We start from the raw sequence: 23632 nt of genomic DNA on the forward strand, positions 1-23632 counted from the left end.
TGATTGTCTGTCAGTGTAATGAATGAACTGTGACGGCTGTCCTTACTGGCTAACTAACACTTACGTAACCCCGGCTCTCATTTTTGTCTGGTGTTTTTTTTGTGTTATCGTCCTGTCTTAGTGCTGAAAGCAGCTTTGATGTGGCCAATAACTCAGGTCCAGTAATGAAGCATTTGGCTTTATTCACAATGGGAGAAAGCCTCATTTGGTTATAATAATAACCCAAATATAAAGTAAAGTGAAGCAGCCTGTGGTAGAGTCAGACTTTCCACACACCAATTTGTCCCAAAGTTTACAAATTGCCAGGGGTGTAGTGCTATTTGTTTAAGTGGCACGGTTAAGTTGTGGCCTCTGTGGTTCAGACTTTATGAATAGTTTGATCATGATGAAAATATTTTTCAAAATATTATGGTGTCACAATACTTGGATTTCTAACTTTGATACAATGCCTTGATGTTAACTTTTTTCCGGTGTTAAAAATTTTGATAATCATTCAAATAAAAAATAGAAACCTCTTTGTTAAACCAAAAAAAAAGTCAGTGCCTGAATTGTTTTTAAGTTGACTGAATTTGAGAAAACAAATTGAATGATTAAAAAAATTACCTTAACTTGTCTTTTCAAATTCATTTAACTTAAATTTTTTAAAATGGCTTTTTAAAAAATGTTTCTTTTTTCAGTTTTATGGGGTTGACTTTTTTTTTTTTTAAACTTTTTCCAGCAGAAAAAAAAATGAAATCAAGGGTATGCATTTTAGAAATTTTCTTAAGAAAATTACACCACAGCTATAACATGCCGACGTCTTTTTTTTTCTTGGCTAGTAGCAGAGAACATCAAAATGACTGTAGTAGACATTAAGAATAAGAGAGTGAGGATGTACTGGTGTATTGATACCATGGAAAAGGAGTATCGAAACAGTTTCAAATATTCAAAATCAACACATCAAAATCACACTCATTGAAGTACTGCACAAGGAATTTCAGTCACTACGCCAAAGCCTGGAGTTCAGTCAGGAACAGACACACTCACCAAGGAAAACAAATCATTACAATGCTTTACACCCCAGCTCACCTCTGTTATCGCTAAAAAAACAAAGCCAAGAAAAAAAACCAAAACTGTTGTGGATTTGCTGTTGTGGCAGCATGAGGGAAAATTTTGTTTTCTCCAGCATTGCTGAACAACAACCCACAGATAAGGCTGAAAAATCTGTCAAAGAATTCATGATCCAGCCGCTCAAACTACTTGCAAAAACCGTGAACATTACATTCCACCACGTGCACCATATGGGATCAAAGAACACCAACCGACCACAACCAATCATTGCAAAAATTCGAGCACTCCAAACAGAAAGAACTGGTACAACAGCAAGGCTGACGGCTGAAAGAAACAGACTTACTAGTATCTAAAAGAAATCATGCAAAGACGCAAACAACTGTTTCCAGACAAATAGAAACAGATGAAGAAAGGCAAAGGATTTATTATCATTAATATTACTATTATTTCTTATTTATTTTATTTAATTAATATATTTTATTCATTATTATTATTTTTTATTATTTGTAGAATTTTTGATACACTATATTAATTTTAAATACTTGGATACTCAAAAAGGTGGAAAGCAAATATTACACAATAGAAAACAGAGAGTGATTTCAAACACAGCCCTAGATACAGTGGTTGAAGATGGCACCCTTTTCATTCCAGTAAAGGTTGATCATATGCTGAATATTTTATTTTATTTTTTTTTTTAACTTTTATCAAAATTATGTGAAGAGAAGGAAAGGAATAAATGAGCATCCTGAATTTATAAATGTACTTGCTGCTATGTTGTCCTTGCTTTCATTTTGGGCATTTTGTTTTACCTTGGTTGTGTTATTAAGTTGTTTTATTTTTTAATGCATATATTTTGAAATCTGTCGTATTTGTATTCCCCCATTACTCTGCCATTTCATCCCCTCTCTGTCTGCTACCTTGACAATCTTCATCCTTTCATCCACAGAACAAATGAAGAGCAGACAGCAGTCACCGCTGCTCATCGCTTTGGAGTGAGGATGCATTATGCATGTTGTGCGCTCGTACAGCGTCAAATGGCACGGGGAGCCGCGAACACCTGTCATTACAGACACACACACACACACACACACACACACACACTCACACACTCACTGTAACTCCATCGTGACTGTTAGTGAGTGCACTTGGTAGGTGCATTTATGCATTCAGTCAAATTGCTATTTACCACAGTCTTAAGGTTAATATAATAAAGCGTGATTGTGTGAGAAGCTTATTGATGCAGCTGCCCCTTAGCAACTGCCCTGGCATTTAGTATGCTAAAGGAGGATAAACATTACACATGCAGACAAACACACATATTCCGTAGAGCTGTAAATGGATAATAATCTGCAATTGTGATTTTTCTGCATTCCCTGTGCGTGTGTGTGGGATGGCTAATAAGGTAGAAATGGGCGCCATCCTGTAAACTCTTTAATGATTATAGAAATCTGTGACAGGCGGTTGCACTGCATCATTTACTGTGTAAGCAGCAGATATCCAGTCCTGATCTGCCTCTAATAGCTGCTCATCAGGGCTCCCTTAATCCCTTTTAAGACAGTCTCTAATTTTATGAGGACGACTTAAAACACACCCACATGCACACATACGCACCATGCACTGGCAATGTGACCCCTGCTGTGATAAGATCCCACACACACACGTTTTGAACTGCATTCCGCAAAAAACATTCACACACTTTCCTGGGGAACAATTTTACATAACAGCCAATAATTTATTTCTAATGGATAGTAAAGAATGCACAAGGAGACCTGCTTGCTTTTCGACTGACATGTTTACATTGTTACACCTGCTCGACTCTGATAGGAATTCTTTGACATTTAATTTGGCCATAAAAGCAAATGCGTGTTGTCAGAAAGATTTGTGCGTCTCCACAGCGTGCCAAGTGTCTCTTTTTTTTCCAAGCAACCATTTTTCATTTCGGCGCTGCTACCAATATGCTGTATAGTTTCATGATTACTACATGGCAACTGCTCGCAACAAGGTTGGTCTGAGTGGATAAACGTATTGATTTGCAACAAAAGGGGGCTCCATTGTCTGAAATGGAATTGTGACCTGTGAGGTTAAAAGGTTACAGCTGTAAATACAGGAGCATAAAAGGCTTGTCTGAGTGGCCGTTTCTGCATGAAATCAGTCTGCCTGGAGGCCAGCGCTGATTAGATAAGTGGCAAGTGACAGAATACTGAGAATAAAGCTGCAGTCACATTTGGCTGAATTGACTGTAATTGCAAACTGCCCTCTGTAGAAGTCAGTTCAGGTTATCGACCTACCGGTGGTAGTAAATAAGGATGTGTGGATTGTATTTCTTTCCCAAATGGCATAAGTTTGGGATTTGTTGCATAGCAGTCAAATGAAACATACTATTGATTTATCAGCAGTTCTACTTCACAAAAACTAAAAGCATCAGTTATTTCCTCACCAGGGGAGTCTGTTTTTGCCCTCAAATACTCTGAGTTATCTGCTGCAGTGTGTTTGACATTGATTTTATGCCAACATCTATTTGGCCCACAAGCTTCGCTGTTTCTTAGCTGTCACATATTTTTCTCACGTTCAATTAGAAAAACTAAAAAACATTTGTTATATTCACACTCATGCCCACACATATTGATTTTATATTTTTTGAGCTGGACTGTTACTTAGGTGCACTGCTGGAATATATATATATATATATATATATATATATATATATATATATATATATATATATATATATATATATATATATGTTTATATGGTTCGATCATTGTTTGCACCACACTCTCGGAGCGCAGAGTGTACTCTGTGCACAGATGGGGCAGTCAAAGTGAAACTTAAAAATTCATTGCACTGAATCTAAAAGTTTGCTGTCTGCCGCAGGTGCTCCTCTTATCTATCTGATGTCTCTATTCGCTAATTGGCATAAACAGTTATTCAGCAGTCTTTTGGCTCATGATCAATCTTAACACTCACATTCATACACACACACTTGACCACCAGGCCAAATCTAAGCCTCTAAAAATTGTGCCCAACAAATTGTGGGGAAATTTTGTGGACGGACCAACTAAGTAACCAACAGAGTAAGCTATAGAGCTGCTAGTCGCTGTCAATTAAAATACACAGGGAAAAAAAAGTAAAACAAAGACACATGATGACCACAGAAGTCGCAACATCTGTGCCTGGGATCCACAGATCTGTGCCTGTGTCTTGAAATAAGCAGTGGACTCCACCACAGACTATGTGGCCTAACCTATAGAAAGCTAACTTAAGCCACTTTCCCAATACACAAAAATAACAACAACACCAACAAAAAATGTCAGCATCTGGCCTTTTTATTTAATGGGAAAGGTTACAATTGCTATTTACATCTGGATTAACATACTGTGCAGTCGTCACTGGTATTTTTGAGCAGCAGCTCTGATCTGCTTCCTTCTGCTGTGATGGAAATATGACACCCACAACAATGCGTTAATTTTAGTCCCTTTGCTGGCACAATGTAAATACAGGCCACAAGAAAATACTGTCCATCTACACCCAAGCAGTGCTCAAACATTGTTCAAAATGTAGCAGACACTGACTTTGAGAGAGTGACTGAGTAAGTAAGGAATATAAAAAAGAAGTAACTAATCTAACATTTCACTGGCCTCCATTATGCTTTCTGCTGTTTACTAACCTGTTTTCAGGCACATCAATGATGTTGAATGTGATGATGGGACATTGTTAATTTGTCAAAGTGGGAGCATCAACTTAACTACAGAAATTCACTACAACTGAACTCCAACTCCTGTGATGAATGGTGTCTTCCTGCCTACCCCATACTTAGTGACTGCCTGTGCAAGGTGCAAGAGGAGAGGTCGTGACCCGGCAGTGTTGGCAGAGAAGACATGGACTGCAATTACTGTGAGCAGCATGCATGGGAATGAATTACAATATATTTGAATATATTTCTCGTTTTTTCCTTTATGGCCTGTCTAAATCGCTAAATTTCTTGTTCCTTCATTGAGAATAAATGCCAGCTATAAATAGTGTTTAAATTGGGTTTAATATGGTGAAATTCTAAAAGGATTATAGCTTTACTTTGAAACATTTTCAACTTATGTAGACACATCACATCTTTATCTCAGCTTGCACCGCAGACCACTAATTTGCATCATACGTGTCTCAACATTGACTTTACATGTAAACATTTTCCCTCAAAAATTCACTTCAGTCTGAACTCAACTAAACTAGGATTTCAGGATGTTTTTAGGATTTTACAACATTTCTAGGATTTTAGGACATTAGCTGCTTGGTTAGGACCTCTATCGGGGGCTACGGGGGATCCACCACTGGTGCTTTTTTTAATAAACAAGCTCTATTTTGATGCTTTTTTTATGCATTATGACACATTATGTATACTAAAAGAACAAAAAGAATCCCAATGGGAATCACCTTATTTTTATTGTGAATTAAAAATGGTCGTGGAGCCACTCAGCATCCTATCCGTGGTCAGATTTGGCTTGGGGCCAAGAGTTGAATATCACTGGCCTTTACTGTCAGAGTAGGTTTTCACCTCAATGTATGATTACTTTTTATTTCAAATGTCAGGGTCAATAAAGAAGAGCACAACCAAGAAAGGCTCCTTTATACTTTTATGAATGCACTGTCTCTCTGTTTCCAGTATGAGCAGCAGCAGAAGGCCAAATACATTGTTTAGCTTGGCTCGGCCCCCCAGGCAGCAGATGATGTTTGATGACTGTGCTTAGGTGAATTGCTGCAGCGGTGTAGGTGACATTGACCCTGCCACTATCCATTTAAAATAATTGATACTGGATACATCGGGCTGTGTAGCTATCTTTTTAGCTAATGATTTATACTGCACGTGTGTTTGTGTCAGCGGGGGTTGTTCTGTCAGCGTGTCTCAAGTCCCAGTGTTGCATATCAGTTTGTGGCGCTCGCCCCCGTCACATGGAAATAGATGGCACAGGGGTTAGAGAGAGAGAGAGAGAGAGAGAGAGAGACATTTCCTGCATACCTCTCTCTTACCCGTTCTCCCTGTCTTCTCCCTCCCACTTTTGGCTGCTGAGCGAGAGTGCCTCACCAGCAGTGAGCTCCTGTCTCTCTCTCTTCTCCCCTCTCTTGCTCTCTCTCTACCTCTGCACTCTCTCTCTCTTACACTCTCTCAGTCAAAGGGGGGGATTCTCCGTAACCAGCTGTAGCTTAGCATGATCCTCTCTTCTCACCATCATTTCAATGATGCTTTCTTGTTTTTTTCCTGCTAATTAAATTACTCTGCTGCCGATGTCACAGCTGACATCCAGTGTGTTGGATGCTACCAAGGTGCACAAGGAGTAGAGGGAATGGAGGAGAACTTTTAAGCCATCTGGGCACCTTTCTCTTGAATCTAGCCCCTTTGGATTGGTTTGTCTGAGGTTGAGAGTCTACTCAACAATGGAGGGATTTTTGTTGTAGTGGATGACTCATTTAGGTAATTTTCCCCCCACGAGATTGCTGGATATAGATTTTTCTTTTCCTTCTGTTCCACCTGCGTGTTTCATCTCTCAAATACTCTGTAGAATCTGTTGGGACTTTTACGGAGTGTGAAATTTTTGCAGTAAGTGTGAAGTTTGGAGGAGTCAAGTGAGACAAAGCATGGCTGAGTGCTGAACCCGTCTGTCCTGGGAGGCAGTCCAGGTAAGACTGTGCATATTTTAATTCACTTATGTTCCCAAATAGACTTGTAATTGTCCTTAAAGATGCATTTACATGCACGCGCTAAGGGCTGTTATGCCTATCGGAACAGACAGGTCTATTAGTGAGGACTGTAATGCAATATTAACCCCATCTGACTTCATCTCTGTCCCTGGTGCTTTCAGAACATCATGTCACAAAGGAAGAATACTTGTTCATTTATGGCTGTCTGATCTTGATGTCTTGGGATTAGACTGGACATAGAGAGACCTTTGCGACAGAATAAAAAAGTTCTCAGTGTTCTTTCAACAGTTGCTTCAACTTTGATACATTTGGCTCCTTTTTCAACATAAGCTTGGTGGCATGCATCACAAACGCTTGCACCAGTTTGCCTGTTTACCCTCACAGAGGCATTTTCTCATTAGATCTTGGAAATTCTGTTGGCTCAAATCAATCATTTATCTGTCACATTAAATCATACAAGATACAACTCCAGTGAAATGAAATCCTGTTGGCCCCTTGAACTTGTGCATTTATAATTTATTTGTCTAACATTGTCCATGTTTCTGGACTGCAGCCCTAAATTGTATTCTGGGTGTGTTTGTGGCATCCTTGATGGTTCTGCTTGCCGGCTAAGGAATGATTTAACTATAGCTGTGGGAACAGTTGCCTGGCTGTTTTAACAACTAACACTTAGATAGAATATCATTTTAGTATAGCTCTCATTTCCATTGGAAATTATTTTACTGGAAGATTTGCAACCTTCAGAATATGCTGTGGCTAAAAGGAACAGTTCTGATTTCTTGAAGATGGGCTGTATTAACCCGTTGAAACCTGACCAAACTTGCTTGATTTCTTTCCAGAAATGGAAAGAAGGTAATGAGCAACAAAAGAAATCATACAAAAATTTGCAAGAAATTAGTAAAAATACAAGAAAATATACCTGCAGTTTAAAAATAAATAAATAAATAAATAAACAAAACAAACAAAACATGGATATGACCTTGAAAAAATGCTTAACTATTGTAATAATTCTGTAACTTAATGTTAAATATGTAATTTTAAATATATAGTTTTTCCCTCGCTTTTTTCATTGTTTCCTTATAAAGTTTTTTCCAACTTTTTAAAAATGATTTTCTTAATGAGCAAATTTCTTGCAAATAGCATTTCTAACGTAGCTGCTCATTGCCTTTTTCCATGTTTTTGAAGAAATCTCACCTCTTTGCTCAGGGTTAACAGGTTAAAATACTTGTGAAAGGTGTCTGAAAGCAGCAAAAGAAAAGTGATGTTGCTCCAGGATTCAAAGCGTGAAGTACTTATCCATAGTCAATGTATTTCACAAAGTGGATGGCAGTCGGCAAGCCTCCAGTTTGGAGAAGCAGGCTGAAGTCTGACATGGAGGCTGGGCACTGTAACTGTAACTGCAACAAAGCATAACAAGTCCCCCAAAAAATAAATAAATAAAAAAATCTATCACACATGACGTGTGCACTGTATATTGAGTGTTTTCACTGCTTTAACTTTCCATCAGACAGCCCGTTCTAATGGTTGAGTGACTTCAGTTCCACCTCTACACTCTTGTCAAAGCCACCAGACTCCATTGAGAAAAACAGTAATTTTAGCAGACTGTACACAGGAGCTGTTGGTCTACCGATCCCTCAATCAATTAGTCAGTTTATGTTATTGTGCGACTTTGGTGTATTTGAAATAACCACTATAAACACCAAAGACACACAGTAACACAAAAAAAGTGACTGATCAAGGAAGTGATTCACCAGCAACTCCTGTGTTCAGTGATGTTAAATCACTGTTTTTTTCTCAATGGAGTCTAGCTTTGAAGAAAGTGATATAATCACTTGAGTTGTCCATTGGAAATGGCCGTCTGAGGGAAAGGTAAAGCAGCGAAAATACTCTCAATATAGCATACACTTAAAGGGATATAGATTTTTTTCAGTGGAACTTTTTTTAGGTGGCTTAAAGATGTTTTAATTCTGACCCCATCCACAGCAGTACATTGCTTGGCATCTGTGTTGGAACCAAGCTTGATTCTCCAAACTGGGGGTTGTGCCAATCACCATCTACTGTGGTAATTTGCTGGCTGTGGATAAGTACCTCATACAACCCCACCTCAAAAAAAATCTGAACTATCGCTTTAAATTCTTTCCATACCTAACCTTGGATCGAGCTGTGGCACTCATTCACTCAAAACAGTTGCCATCTGCAAACTTACATAACCTTACAAGAACATACTTCAGGGTATTTTATATTAATGTAAATAAAAAATTTAATGCGCTCAAAGCTATTTTCAGAGCCGCCTTCTATCTCACAAATAAAACGAGGGATTTCATTTCCCTCAATATGAGTGAGTTGGTCACGCTAGGTCTCTACCTCTACACACACACACAGTCAGGGGTACTTCAACTGAGAGATGCAGATTTTGCAAGTGACTAGGAGAGATGGAGCCTGAAAAGAAGCTTTGCATCGGAAGCAAGCTCATTAAATCCCTCCCTAATGACTGCTTTTGTCGCAAAAGGAGATTATGAATGAATTAAAACAGGCCAGTATAGTTTCTCTGATTATATTGACCCCCATTTATGTAAGATCCAGTTCAGTGAAATTATAGTCCAAGGACCAATCCAAGAATAGAAGACAAGTTTTGATCACCAAATGTAATTTTTTTGGTTAAGTTGCCAACCTCAGCTCTTACATTTCTTTTCCCATGCATCCAGATATGACTACAGTGTCCATGGAGCCTGTGGGGGTCCTTGTGGAAAGGGGCGCCAATGCCACCGACCCCCCTCTGAGCGCACATGAGGACACAGCCGCCACCTTTACGATTGGCACCATCCTGTCCATCATGTGCCTTGTTGGAGTCTCAGGCAACATCTACACCCTGGTGGTCATGTTTCACTCCATGAGGACTGCAGCATCTATGTACATCTACATTATAAATTTAGCATTGGCAGATCTGCTGTATCTTCTCACCATACCGTTTGTAGTGTGCACACACTTTCTAAAGGGGTGGTACTTTGGGGATGCAGGGTGTCGGATTCTTATCAGCATGGACTTCCTGACCATGCATGCTAGTATCTTCACGCTGACAATCATGAGCACGGAGCGCTACTTTGCCGTGCTCAAGCCACTCGACACGGTCAAGCGGTCTAAAAGTTACCGGAAGGCCATAGCTCTGCTGGTCTGGGCTGCATCTCTCGTCCTCACCCTACCAATGATCGTGAGCATTCAGCTAATGACAGTGGGCAACAAGGCAATGTGTCAGCCCACACTGTCGCCACTCTCCTACAAGATTTACATCTCCTTCCTGTTTTGCACTAGCATCGTTGCTCCTGGACTGATCATTGGCTATCTCTACATCCAGCTTGCGCGCACTTACTGGGTTTCGCAGACGGAGACCTTCAAACAGACCAAGAAACTTCCCAATCAAAAGGTCAGTGAATCACAAGATTGAGAAAGCACTTCAAGTGTTACAAGTAGCCCCATCTTTTAAACAAGCTAGCTCTCCTATAGTGCTTTTTAGGCTTTGCTGCTCATCTTCAAAGACATACACAGTGAATATTTGCATGTATATGTTCAGCCAGATATGACAATCCCAGTCCAAACCCTGTGGTTCCTCCAAGGCCACATTCTTAAAATGATCTTCATACACACAAACTTTTTAGCCAACCTAACTAATCAAATACCACCACTTGGTCAGTGCCATTCATATGACACATATATGACATGTATGATGTACATATGACACGCTAGGTATCCTCCTACGTGAAGTTCATGAACAGAGTGCCAATTTATGCCTATTAAATGCATTGAGTCTTTGCAAAATACACTTTTACTCTTACAGGAAACGTACAGTTTCTGTTCAGTAGATGCATGCAGCCTTTTTCAAAGATAAATTTACATCAGTGAGACACTTTGGATTTATGTTTATTTCCTTGTGCAACAACAGGACATGGATAGGTTTAGAAAATAACATCACACCAGGCTCCCAGGTGAAAGTCCAGGGTTTGTTTGATCCATCCAATTTCCCTCCAGCTCCTTAAACTACCTTGTTACCAGCAGTGTTTCAAACCGAAACCATCTAGCGGCGTTTCATACCACGCAACAGGTGCCGTCCAGCTGTGTTGTAAACTGATGCCGCCCAGCCGCTTATCATACAATTGCGTCAGGTGCTGTCCAGCCAACTGGCTGTGTATCATACTGCCACAAAAGTTTCTGTCCAGCTGCGTTGTAAATTAACGCCACCTTGTGGGTACCACCATGAAAGGTGGCTTTTGGCGCTGAAATCACTTACTAAGCAGTGGTATAAGCAGTGGCATGCTTATGATCATTTTAATCTCTGTCAATGCTAACGCACCTGAAAATGCATATCACGTGACCATTCTGGTGCCTTGGTTATGCACATGATGTGCAAACAAGAAGTATATGGTCTTCTATGCAGTTAGTCGTTTAGTTGAAGAAAAATGTTACAGGTATGGTGAAAAGAAAATATTGTTCTAAAGCTCTTAAGCTGGTGACACACTTTCTTGAAGCTATTGTTTTACCTTCTGTTTGGACAAGGGTTTGCCAACAACATTGTTATCATAAAAGAAAAAAAGCCGCTATTTAAGAATATGACTATAGTAGCATCAGTTTGGGTCTCTCCTTAAAACATTGTGTTATCAGTCCTCTCCTTGTGGCCCCCCCGCTCTCTGTTCACGCTGAGACCAAACCCCTTCCAATTTTCTTCATAGCAGGGCTTAAGACGGGTTCATTTAGTCTTATCTGTGTGATTAATAATGTGACGAGTGCCGCCATTCAGCTGCATGGAAGGCTGTCCATAGGATTTACTCGTACCTTGGAGCAAGGGAGAATGGGGACTGTCGAACTTTCATTTACACTCGGACAAGAAGCTTTGGTAAACCATACTTAGCTTTCATAATACTGATCACTGGAGAAAAATGAGTAGAGCTCAACCTGTAACCAGCTTTCATGGCCTTAAACAGGTAGATTCTCCGACAAACACATGTACATGCATATTTTCAGAGCAATTGATGTGGAAGACGAGATATCAGACCCAAAGTGCTTCCACTTAAAGGCAAAACATAAACTGTTTCACTGCGGTTCTGTTGCTAGGGCAACAGCTTTGGTTTCTGTTTACTTCCTGTCAGCTACCAAGGAAACTATGACGTCAGCGACAGCATTCAGATTTTGCAATGAGGCCAGACGTCAGTTCTATTAAAGTTAATGGGGAGGCATGGCAAATCACAATACATAACCAATCATATCTTTATTGTTTCATCTTTTACTGAAAATTCCTTCTCTAAAATTATAAATCACACATTACCATTGTTTTTCTTGTTTTTGGTCTCCAAAGTAGTTCTAAGAACCCCACTTTTTGTTGTGCCTGCATGGCAAGAGTAGGTACACTTGTGACTGGTTTAGATGTAAGTTTAGTCAAACATAACCATCGCGGGGCAGCCTCTAGTTTACCTGCTAGAGTGTGCGCCCCATATGCTGAGGCCTTTGCAGTGGCCCGGGTTCGATTTAAGCCTGTGGCCCTTTGCTGCGTGTCATTCCCCCTCTCTCTCCCACATTTCCTATCATTCTACAGCTGTCCTATCAATAAAGGAAAGAAAATCCCCAAAAAGCTGTTTTTTAAAAACCTGTCAGCTGCCTGTCAACAATGTAACACAAAAAGCAGCTTGTAGTGAATAAAATTGAAACAAACAAACAAACAAACTCACCAAAATTGAAGTCCAGGCTCTACTGACCATATTTGCAACAATGGAAACATAAAATCAATTTTGTCTACCTATTTTCCACCAACCAACATCCAGTTTACAGTACATTACTTCAGCATTCCCAATGGCAGGGCAAATACATACAGAAAAAGGTCCATGAAGGTATATAGTTCTTGGGGGAGCTCCCTACTGGGCAACTCCTTTCAAGGAGTCCCAAGAACCATTTAGTTGGAAAACACCTTGATTGTCATTAATGATTCATCTCTTATCACCTTAAGGTGCTGTACCTGATCTTCACCATCGTGCTGCTCTTCTGGGCTTGCTTTTTGCCCTTCTGGATCTGGCAGCTGTTGGGTCAGTTCCACCCCTCACTGCCCCTGTCCACCAAAGCCAAACGCAACATCAACTACCTGACCACGTGTCTGACGTATTCCAACAGCTGCATCAACCCTTTTCTGTACACACTGCTCACCAAGAACTACAAGGAGTACCTGAGGAAGCACAAGCGGTCCTGGTCTGCAGGCAGCTACTTCAACAGGAGGAGTCGCTTTCAGCGTTCGCCGCGCAGGTCGCCATCTTCCAGCAGTCAGCAGTGTACCGAGAGCTTCATGCTCACACACACAGCCTCCCTGCGAGCACATAACAGCAGTTTGTAAGGTAAGAGCAGATTATTTCTTACTTACACATGTGATTTTGTTAGTTGATGAGAAAACCAAAAGCATGAAAATCCTTAAATAAGGTCATCATGTTCCTGGGGTCCTTTGTTCACAACAGCCTTGTCTAGCTCATTTTGTCATTGTTGAGTTTTTAACATGTCTCTTGATATTAACAAACTTTGTCAGAGGCCCTTGCAGTTCAAATAACAAAAATGCAAATGCAGTTAGATTCAGAAAAATATGTTTATGCACTGTGAAGATATCAATGTTTAAGGTAAAAAAAACTGTCTTTGGTTGCGAATGTGAGGCCATAGGTATTTAAGGAATGTGCACACTAGACTGTAAGCTGTAGACAGCTGATTTCAACATACTGAAACAAGGGAAACATCCACTGAACATTTGACCTAGGGCAGAACTTTGCAGAGACCATAAAACCCTATAAAACTGTCTCCTTAATGTGTCACATTAAGATGATATTGAGCTGGTGAACACAGGGCCCAAGACCCTAAGATATACTCTCTCTCCAACCTACAGCCTACTCTAGACACAGCTCACTGCAGTAGTATTCAGCTACTCTTTATCTATCTTCTAACTATTTTGCATCAACAGCCTGGAAGTCAATGTATGCTTTAGACTTGGTGGCTTTGTTGGAGTTTCCTATGAAAGGAAAGGCTGGTTCTGATGGCTCCTGTGATTACAGATGTCATTGATTTTTGGCCCTTTGAAAACATGTCTGTTTAGGATTCCTACTTCCTGGTATGCAGCGTAAACATGTCAATATTGGACCAGTGGTTGCTCTTGATGTTTATGTATGGGACTGGGGGGACTGCTGAAACATGTTCAGCAACAATAAATATTCGATTGCATGGAAAATGCAGAATTTCCAAGACAGCAGTGCAATTCTGTCAATAAACTTTTTGTGCCAACAGTTTTCAGAAAATTGTCTCCTTTCTCAAGGGGGACAAAGCACGAGTGAATCAAACTCATTTCATTTGAGTCATGACACAGTTTCACGAATAAGCTTTGTGTATTGGAGGGAAAAACAATTCCTGAGGGGGAAAAAAATCAATTTTCATTTAACTCTAACCCTTTACCTCGATCAAAACTACCAAAAAATCTTTTGTCTTTCATAATGAGTTAAGGATTCTCACTGTCTTCTTCAAAAGTGTAATATAAGGTGGAACACAGGGCTCATCAATCACTTGTTTTTAAATAAAAGCTGCAATTTTAATGCCCTTATTTACCGCCAATAAGGATTAATTGCAAGTGGTATAACACCAAAAATGTGTTGCCTTTTGTCTGGTTATCCTCTCTGCATGCTTACAATATTGAGAGCTGGCGAAGGGTCTTTTGGAAGAAATAAATGAATCTGTTAAAAGTAAATTTGTTGTTTGTAAGATCACCAGAATAGCAGCATGTCACTGCAAAAGTGTGCATGCATACAAGTTTTACATGAGTGCAATACTGCATCTGCAGTTGTTCTGAGGGTGGGGGTGTTATCAGTATGAGATATTGTAGTGGGTGGGGTGGGGGGATGACTGAGGCCACAGCTCAGAGGCAGTAGCTGTTGGTCAGTCTATTTGTGTCGGATCTGATTGTTCTGAACGGTTTACCAGACGGCAGAGGTTCAAAAAGTGTGTGGCTGGGCTGAGTATCTTTGATGATATTGCTGGCCTTCTTTCTCAGGCACTTAGGGTAGTAACGGATTAAATGTGGGAGCTCCATCTCTACAATGTGCTGAGCAGTCTTCAACAGACAGTGCAGGTCTTTCCGCTCAGCATCTGTGCAACTGACATACCCCAGAGTTTGTGAGGATGCTTTCAGGGAAGCTCCTGTAGATATTCAGCAGCAGTTTCTGGGCTTGTATAGTCTCTCACTGACCTTTTTTGACCAGCCTGTAGGCTCCTAAAGTCTTTTATTGTCTCCTTGGTCTTCGAGGTGTTTGGGACCAGGTTGCTATCCTTGGAACTACTCGACTCAACATAATAAGGAGCCCATAATTTGTGTATGACCATTGATTTGGGAAGGCTGTGATCGCATAACCATTTCACTGATGGGAGTATAGAAGGAAGTGGTCCCCATATGGAGGCAGGTTGGGGTAGTGGATAGCAGTGTTTGTCACAAAATTAGAATCTGTATGTGGTGGATCCATTTTTCCTCAAGCTTTTGTTTTCTGTTCATTTTTATATTTATGCCAGATTCTGCCTTATTTTGATTTTTAACTCTTTTTTTAACAAACCTGTTACAGTATTTAGGGACTAAATAATGATATCTTTGATATCTCTGCTTTTCGCCAAATGCCCACCTTCCTGCAAAACAAAAACTACATTGTCTTTATATATGTATGTGTCCGCCAGTCAGCACAACTGTCACATACATTAACTGGGTTTTAGATGTTGCTCGCAAATGTTCCGTGCAGAGGAAGCTTGAGGACTGAATCATGGTGCAGCGAAGGGGAACGGAGAGTGAAGAACAGGGTGTAGGGAGGAGGGGGTGGGACACACACACACACACACACACACACACACACACACACACACACACACACACTGAGGCACACACTTACCACTAACTTGCAACTTTGAGAGTTTTGCTGCACAGCCATATATCTGTCATGCTGGGAAAACAAACTTATGTTGGTGGCTGACACAACCAACACAAGTTTTTTTTTTTTTTGTTCTTTAGCATACAATGACATCTGCTAAATAAATAAAACCAATATGGCTCATAACTAAATCCAGATTGGCACAGCAGGATATTATAGCTGAGTGTTTATCTTTTCCCCCCATAAGCTCTCACATGGATCCATACTTCTTTATGTTCTATAATTATATCACCTCTTATTCCAGTTTCTCCCACAAGAAGGAAAAATCCAATATTTACAGTCTCATTCATAACTTTGCACTCAGCTAATGGTGCTTTACCCTTGATTACTGTGTGGTGTGTGTCCAGGCTGCCTGCAGAGACAGAGCGTGAGTCATATTACTACGCTGCCTTGGATACAATGTGCGGTGACACCTACCATAATTCACAAGGGCAGAGAATATGGCACCATATTTGCGACTGCAAGGGGACACATACATGGATAGTGTTTCTCATAAACTCTCACCACCACTGAGATTTCCAGTAACAATAAGTGTCGAGGATTATAATGTAAGTATTATTTTGTAATATTATATTTTATATTATTTTGTAATAAAATAACAGTTAGAAATTTTGAATTATTGTGTTAGTCTAAGTAAACTGGACTTTTAAAATACATGTAAACATGTTAGTCCGACTGAGATCGTACTAAACTGAAAATCTCAAACTTGAACTAATACACCTAGATAATGTGGTTGGGAATCACTTTACTCTTTAATGTATACGCCTCAACAGAACCTGAACTGGCTAAAGGGTTCTGCGCATGCTCCTTATTCCTGAAATTACACTGCAAAGACAGCTGGGCAAAACAAATGAAGAGAAAAAGAAAAGAAGACAAAACAAGACAGAGGTCAAAAGTAAAGGGTAGAGTACATATAAAATGTACAGCACCTGAAAAGTTATCTATATTTTTACCGCTTGACATACAACCAGTTTGCCACTTGCTAAATTGTTTGGTACATGACATAAAAGGTCAACCGGAAGACAGTCCAATAGTAACTAGCTGACAGGATGCTTGTTGGACAAGGACAGTAGTCCAACTAAATGGCCTAATTGAGCTATTATGGTAGCTCAACCTAACTGCGCATGTAAACGTACTGAGTGATGCCAGTATAATTTTCTATCGTTTTGCAAGAATTTGATGGAAGTGTTAGTTAAGCACGAGTGCTGGTGGAGAGCACTGATGTGTAAAGATAACTGGATACAAATTTGGAGGTGGGATGCAGTTCATTCCTATTAAAGTTGTTGCATTTAATCCAAAAAAGTCAGCAACTTTTGGGATATAGAATTACCCAAATCTTCTACATCGTGGGGCCCATAGACTAAATGCACTAGAGACTTGCACAAGCCAAGCAGTTAACTTCCGCCAGCCAGGTGGCTTATTTTTGCTTTAGAAAAAAACATCTAGCAGCATGCACATCCAAAAGCAGTTAAATACTAGGTGCTACACAGAAAAAAAATAGATACAAAAATAGAGTCCCCACACTGAGTGATGCTCCAATGAACATTTATTACCTCCCTGTGAGACATTTCGGGGCTCAAGCCCTTCTTCAGACATGTACAGGCACAGATTAAAGTGAATGTAAAACTCTGTGTGATATAATGAATGAAAGCCCGAAACATCACACATGGAGGTAATAAATGTTCCTGGGATCATCATGTGCAGACTCTATTTTTGTATTTGTGCTCCTTTTGCTTCAGCCCTCCACTAAATTGAATGGGGATAAAATGATTTAACTGCGTGGCTTGATGCTATAACTTGTAACAGCACATTGGTTAAGGTTGTAATTGTTAGGACTGTTGTCATAGTTTTCTTCAAAACTGCCAAATTGTAATTTTATGTCTTATAATTGTAGGAAAAATTAAACTACATGTTGTCCATCTCTCTACTTTTTTTCGGGGGTGGACTCAAAATATACAACCAGACCAAACGGATCACATCTAAGCCTGGTTACAAGTAAAAGAGTTTCTGTGGTAACAATTTCTTAGTTTATGAGGAAAAGCAAAATAATGGGGCTACCTTTAATTCACACTTCGTGCTACATTAAATGTATGAAAAGTGCTCTATAAATAAAGTTTGATTTGATTGATTTGATTTGACACCACCAATGAAAGTACTAAAAGTGTAACTTAAATGTAAGCTTGAATGCAGTTTATGAAGATAACAACTTCCCCTTCTCAATTGCGAGTACAAAAATAACCAAAGAAATGTCCACTGCAGTCAATTGTCCACTTTCTCCAATGCATAAAATGTCTTCCCTCATGAGAGTCATCCAACCAAAAAGAAATGTCCACCGTCTTCCATTCAGAATGCAAAAACCACAACCAGGAAGAAGCCATGCACTGCAAAAAAGTCCAAAAGAGAATCAAACTCACCAGCTGTCGAATCAAGACAAGAAATAATCCAGATTTTGCTTGATGGTTTGCTTAGTCTCTATGGTCCTCTATCTAGCTACTATCTTGGTTTTTTTTCTCTGTGGCAGGGCACCAAGTCAAACCTCACTCCTCTAATCCTCCTCAGCAAACAAAATCAAAATCCCTCCCAAAACAACTTCCTTCTCCTCTGTCCCTCAGGGACACGCCCCCTTCACCTGTGTGGAGCAGCACACCTGCAGTGTGGACTGGTGGGCGGGAACAAGTTGTTGCAGGAGTATGAGAGACACACAAAGCCATTAAACAGGGAGGCCAGATTTGATCATGTGAAAATACCAGGGGGGCAGAAAAATACAACTGTTACAGGGAAAAGTTGTTTTTTTGTTTGTTTGGTAGGAAATGTACTGCAAATTGCAAGACATTAGTAGATGTAGAAAAGTATTCTTATGATTATTTTTAAAGGTAGGGTTAATAATAAAATAATTAAATTTCTTAAATTATTTTACAGAATTATTACACTTTTAGCATTTTTTGTCATGTCATTTTACTGTTTTTGTTTTTCCTAATTTTCAAGTAATTTTCTTTTTTTAAAGATTTATTTATTCTTTTTTTTTTTTGCTCATTAGTGCGTCTTTTTCCTTTAGTTTTTAATTGCCCTTTTCCCATGCTCTGGATGAAATACTACCAATTTGTATTAAAGGGTTAATGTTTAATATGCAACATCTAATCAGTTTCATTTTTCAATTAACTTTTCCAACACTGTTTTTTAAAATGACATTAGTCACAATTAAACTAAATGCAGCATGACTGAGGCACACGTACAGGCCCTGTTATGTACAGCTCATAAAGCATACTAAAGGTTGTCGCTCTGCACAATCTGTCTTCCAGGGCAATCATAAGTCTGGCCTAATGTGCTTTGGTTTGAACTAACATGGGAAATATCAAATTGCTGTTTTAATTCACCAATAACAGTATACAGAATTTAATTATATTGCAATAAAAACATTTTAAATGCTTATGTACCCAGGAGAATTTTTACAAGCAACACAGACTTGACAACCCATCAGCTGGAAAATCCTCTCATTTGCTTTTATAGCAAGGGACATTGGAGGCAAAACAGGGAAGCATATGATATCAAACTGCATATGATATCAACCTGCAGCGTATTGATTTTATATTATCCTGCTGTACTGTAACGGCCACTGCAGTTAAATGACCTGAGAAGACAGCAGCAAAGATAAGACCTGATTCTATGAGCATGAAGCTATAAGATAATTTTCTCTTTCTCTGCAAGAAAAAAAAAGTATTATCTCTGTATGAAAGATCCGTGTTTCGCTGACTAATAAAAATGTATTAAACCAGGCAAAATCTTATCTTTCTCCACACTGACATTCATTATTCATGTCTTAATCACTGGATAGCAGCAGCTTCCCCTCCCTTCCCTCAAAACTACTTTGCACTTGGTTCTGCTGACTTTTGGTGACTGTTGGAAAACAGTGCACACAATGACTGACTGGGAAATTTCATCACAGCACTTTTGGAAAACCAGTTTCGGAATAAATGAGCTATAGGAAAAAACGCAATGGGTCATGAAAACGGTGTGGTATATTTTACTTTCAATCTGTGCTCTTAAAATTATTGAAAACTTTCACATTTCTGTCTTTTTATTACCTTCCACTTACGTCTTTCATTGCCCTGAGTGGGTTTGTGTAAAAGAGCCCCTTGACGATGCATCTGTGCTGGCTAATACGTCTCTGTGCTAAATTCTAAACCCATAAATGTTTCCTCAATAAAAAAGTTGCAGGCTAAACTCATGGGTCCGCATGATGACAGCTACCTGGCAGGCTATGTGGAAGTGTGCTAACTCCTAATGCACGCTGATAGCATCGCATTTTTTCTGCACCATGCAGGAAGCAGCCAGTGGATGCAGGAAATGGTAAGAAGCAGGCTTTTTTTCTTTTTTTTTGCAGTCACTGTGGAAAGCACTTACTATATAGCTCAGTGTTATGGGACTGTGGTTAAATATTCACTGCATCAGCAAGGGCATACAGAACCCCCCCCCCCCTGACAAGTTTAATTATTCCATACATTCAAATGATGAATATTACACACACACACACACACACACACACACATATACGTATGAGATTGACCTGAAATGGGCTGTTGGAAATTAACTGAGATTATAGAGGATAAGGACATTGGTTCAGTTGCTTTTGAACGGTCTGATCCCATCAATGGCAACTTTGTGCATTGGTATCAACCATAGACTATATAAAAAATAGGCATAGCTACTATCTTGGTTTTTTGAAGCCAGAAGGGACCATATTGCTGTGGAGGAGCAAGGGTTGGATTCAGCCATAGACTGTGGCAGCACCTCACAGACAGCCTCTCATTCAGGTGGCCCCATACTCAAATATACATAACTTTGGGCCTTAATCAAATGTAAATTGATTTATTGAAAAATAAATAAATATTTAAAATCATCCCCTGTATAGTTATCATGAATAATGAAATTAGCTCTAGAGACCAAAATCATTTTTTTGCACTAGGCTGTAAATATGTTGATTTCCGCTGTAAATCTGGACATTTTAACATGGGAGTCTAAAGGAATTAATTTTGCTTTGGAGCCAGCTTCAATTGACCATTTGAGGAACGGCACTTTTTGCACCTCCATGTTGACTTAATTGTTCAACGCCAGAGGTTGCCACTTGGTATCAGCCAGAGGTTAGACCAAGTCATAGGTGAGCAAGTCAAAATTGACTTTGTTTCTTTCAAAAATTCGGGAAGAAAGCAAAAAGAAATAAAACAAGAAATGACCCCAAAATTAACAAGAAATAAGTTTTTAAAAAAATACTTACACTTAAGAATAGTTTTTTACTTAAAACTATAATAAAAAACATCATTTTAAATGATTACGTATGTAAAATTATTATTATTTTTTATAAAAATTTTCAGTATAATAATGCATTTTAAGATAACAATAAATAATTTTCCTGAGCTTTTTTCTATTTTTTTTACCCAGACCTTTTTCCTTAGCTCTTTAAAAACAGTCTTCTAAATCTACTCATTTATGCTCATTGCAATTTGTGGAACATTTTCTACCTAGTTGTTTGTTGCCTTAGGGTTAGGATTAGGTTTTTAGTTTTTGCATCAATTTGCCCAGAGTACAAAAAGTACAAAAGTTTAAATAATTGTAAAAGGCATCTGAAAGTGCACAAGAAAAGAGAAGTTGCTCCATGTTTCAAAGAGCTAAAATAAAAAAAAAAGTAGTTCTGACATTACACCTTTTTTTTTAATGTGGCATATAGCATATTATTATAACCAGTAAGACAACAGAAATAATTATGTGTGTTTCTGCTGTCTCTTTTTGTTTCGTGTAAAGGTGGTAAAAAAGTAAATAGAGTACTCTGGTGTACTTGCTGCCTTTAACATATATTTTCATCTTTGGGCTCGGGGAAGATATTATGTATAATCAAATCAAAAGGCTCAAATCCAAGTGAAGTCAAGAGTCGATTGTTGTTAACGTACATGTCGAATTGCAGGTATCTTTTTTAATTTTGTTGAGTCGAGTCTAAAGTCATTAAATTTGTACCTTGTGCCTGACTTGAATCCAAGTCATGTGACACATCTGGTGTCAACTCTACAAAATAAAGGGGCTCAAAAGAGCATTGTCTGGATACAAACTCTAGCCTTTGCTATCATCTATGAAACACACAGAGATCTACATTCACATTATCTGGGCCTACATGACTATAAATAACCCTATCTGTATGTACACAGTAATATATCTCTCACAAATAATGTCATTATGTCATAATCTAAATGGTCCCCCTTTCCCTCCCAGACAAGGAGAGGAAATTAGTCAGCAAAGGAAATGGGAGTTTTTCATAAAAGAAAATATTTTTGAGCAGTATTTCTCTCTGTGTCCGCTGTGTCTGAATATTAAAAGGTGAATAATTCAAAGGAAACTAAACAAACTGATATAACAAAACCACTTTACTGTACCTGTATACATAATTCATCATCTTTAAAGAATTGTCTTTCAGCATTTTTAAGGGTATAAATGTTTCTTTGCGCTCCAAAGAGGAGAGATCTTTGGCCCATGTTATAAGAGGGTGGTGAGGCAAATATTAAACAGAATTTTAATGGTAAAGAAAAACACGAGGATTATATCTTTAACTTTTGTTCTGAAGCTTTTTTTTATATCCATGATAGCACAGTGGCACCCCCAGATTTTCCATAGTGGTGTTGAAGTAATAGGCTTTTTGAAAACAATGTTAATATGGAGAGTTTAAAGAGGCAATCTCAAAGATTTTCAGTCCTGGTTGATTTGGTTAAAAAAAATGTGGTTTAACACTACAGGTCACACAGGTTTGGGGCAACAGAATTAACTACTGTTGTTTAAATACAGAAGTAATTCAATAATTGGGATTTTTCCATCAAGAAGAAAGGCTTGATTTCTTTTGAAAACATGGAAAGAAGGCAATGAGCATCCAAACAAAAGATAACCCAAAAATAAAAAATAAAGAATAAAAAATGGGAAAAAGGTACAAGAAAATTACGTGAAAAAAACAAGACTTGTCAAAACATGCTTACAAATTAAGTAATTCTAAATACTTAATGAATTAATTATTATTATTAATGTTCTAAATCTAATCTAATCTAATTCACATAACATTTCTTAACAAGTTGCTCATGGTCTTTTTTTTTCAATATTTCTGCAGTTTCAAAGGTTTAAATACTTGTGAAAGGCGTCTAAAACCAGCAAAAGAAAAGTGACCCATACATTGGACATTTTAAGTTCCACCATAATCCTGCAGAAATTGTATCTGGGAGGCTACTGTCCCCCCCGTGGCCCCCACTTTGGGGACATCACTGGTCTAGCAGCATCGCCATGAATGGTAATGTGTTCAGCGGCCTCTTTGATCTAAACTGAAATATCACAACAACTGTAAGATTGATTGCCATGAAATTTTATGTCTGACTATTGGCATAAATCAAAGTCATCAAATCCCTCAGCTTTGTATATGTTAGTGTCTACGTGCAGCTATGCACAAATCTTCCCCCATAAACTCCAACAAGATCAAACAGGAGAAGCCCTGACCGCTATTAGAGCTGGCTATGAAATAATCATCCCCTAACAGACCGGACATGCTCCATGTTTAATTACATTTCTTTAATCCAGCATCCAGAGCTGCACACTTTAAAGCCATCTTCTTTTGTAACAGGCAGCACCAGAGCGCGTTATAGAAACATTGATAGAGGACTCATTAACTTGGTTATGATCTTATAGCTTTTTTCCCATAGAGCTTCCATCTGAGCTGCCAAATGAAATAGCCATCGGGCCGAGGGCCTCTTGGCAGAATCGAGCAGAGGTCACATCTGTAAAGGTCATCCAGAAACACACGCTAACTCATTCTCTTTCACTCATGATGGCGAAAGGACTATTGATCTCATGGCCATATATATCTGAAAGCTGATTACATTGACTTGGCTCATTTTGGGAAT

At 38.9% G+C, this 23632-nt stretch overlaps 1 protein-coding gene and 1 long non-coding RNA gene across 5 annotated transcripts in view; one reads left to right on the plus strand and one right to left on the minus strand.

The window, feature by feature from the left end:
* LOC148186375 (uncharacterized) overlaps positions 1-18298 on the minus strand; it is an 88848-nt gene extending 70550 nt beyond the window's left edge. For 3 of the 4 annotated variants that reach the window (XR_015775035.1, XR_015775036.1, XR_015775034.1), the window contains exons 1-2: positions 18125-18298; positions 12941-13078 (exon numbers count right to left, since the gene is read on the minus strand). This is a non-coding gene — a long non-coding RNA (uncharacterized LOC148186375). Of the gene's footprint in view, positions 1-12736; positions 12827-12940; positions 13079-18124 lie in introns of all 4 variants that reach the window. The other variant, XR_015775037.1, reaches the window with a different exon arrangement.
* uts2r1 (urotensin 2 receptor 1) overlaps positions 6205-23632 on the plus strand; it is a 61964-nt gene continuing 44536 nt past the window's right edge. Inside the window, exons 1-3 of the mRNA XM_042508097.2 lie at positions 6205-6717; positions 9444-10159; positions 12728-13106. Coding sequence (XP_042364031.1) covers positions 9446-10159; positions 12728-13105 — 1092 coding nt within the window. The 5' untranslated portion in view covers positions 6205-6717; positions 9444-9445 and the 3' untranslated portion in view covers position 13106. The remainder of the gene's footprint in view (positions 6718-9443; positions 10160-12727; positions 13107-23632) is intronic.

The sequence above is a fragment of the Plectropomus leopardus genome, chromosome 19 (genome assembly GCF_026936395.1).
Source record: "Plectropomus leopardus strain MGB_pleo_1.0 chromosome 19, ASM2693639v1, whole genome shotgun sequence".
Lineage (NCBI taxonomy): Eukaryota > Metazoa > Chordata > Actinopteri > Perciformes > Serranidae > Plectropomus > Plectropomus leopardus.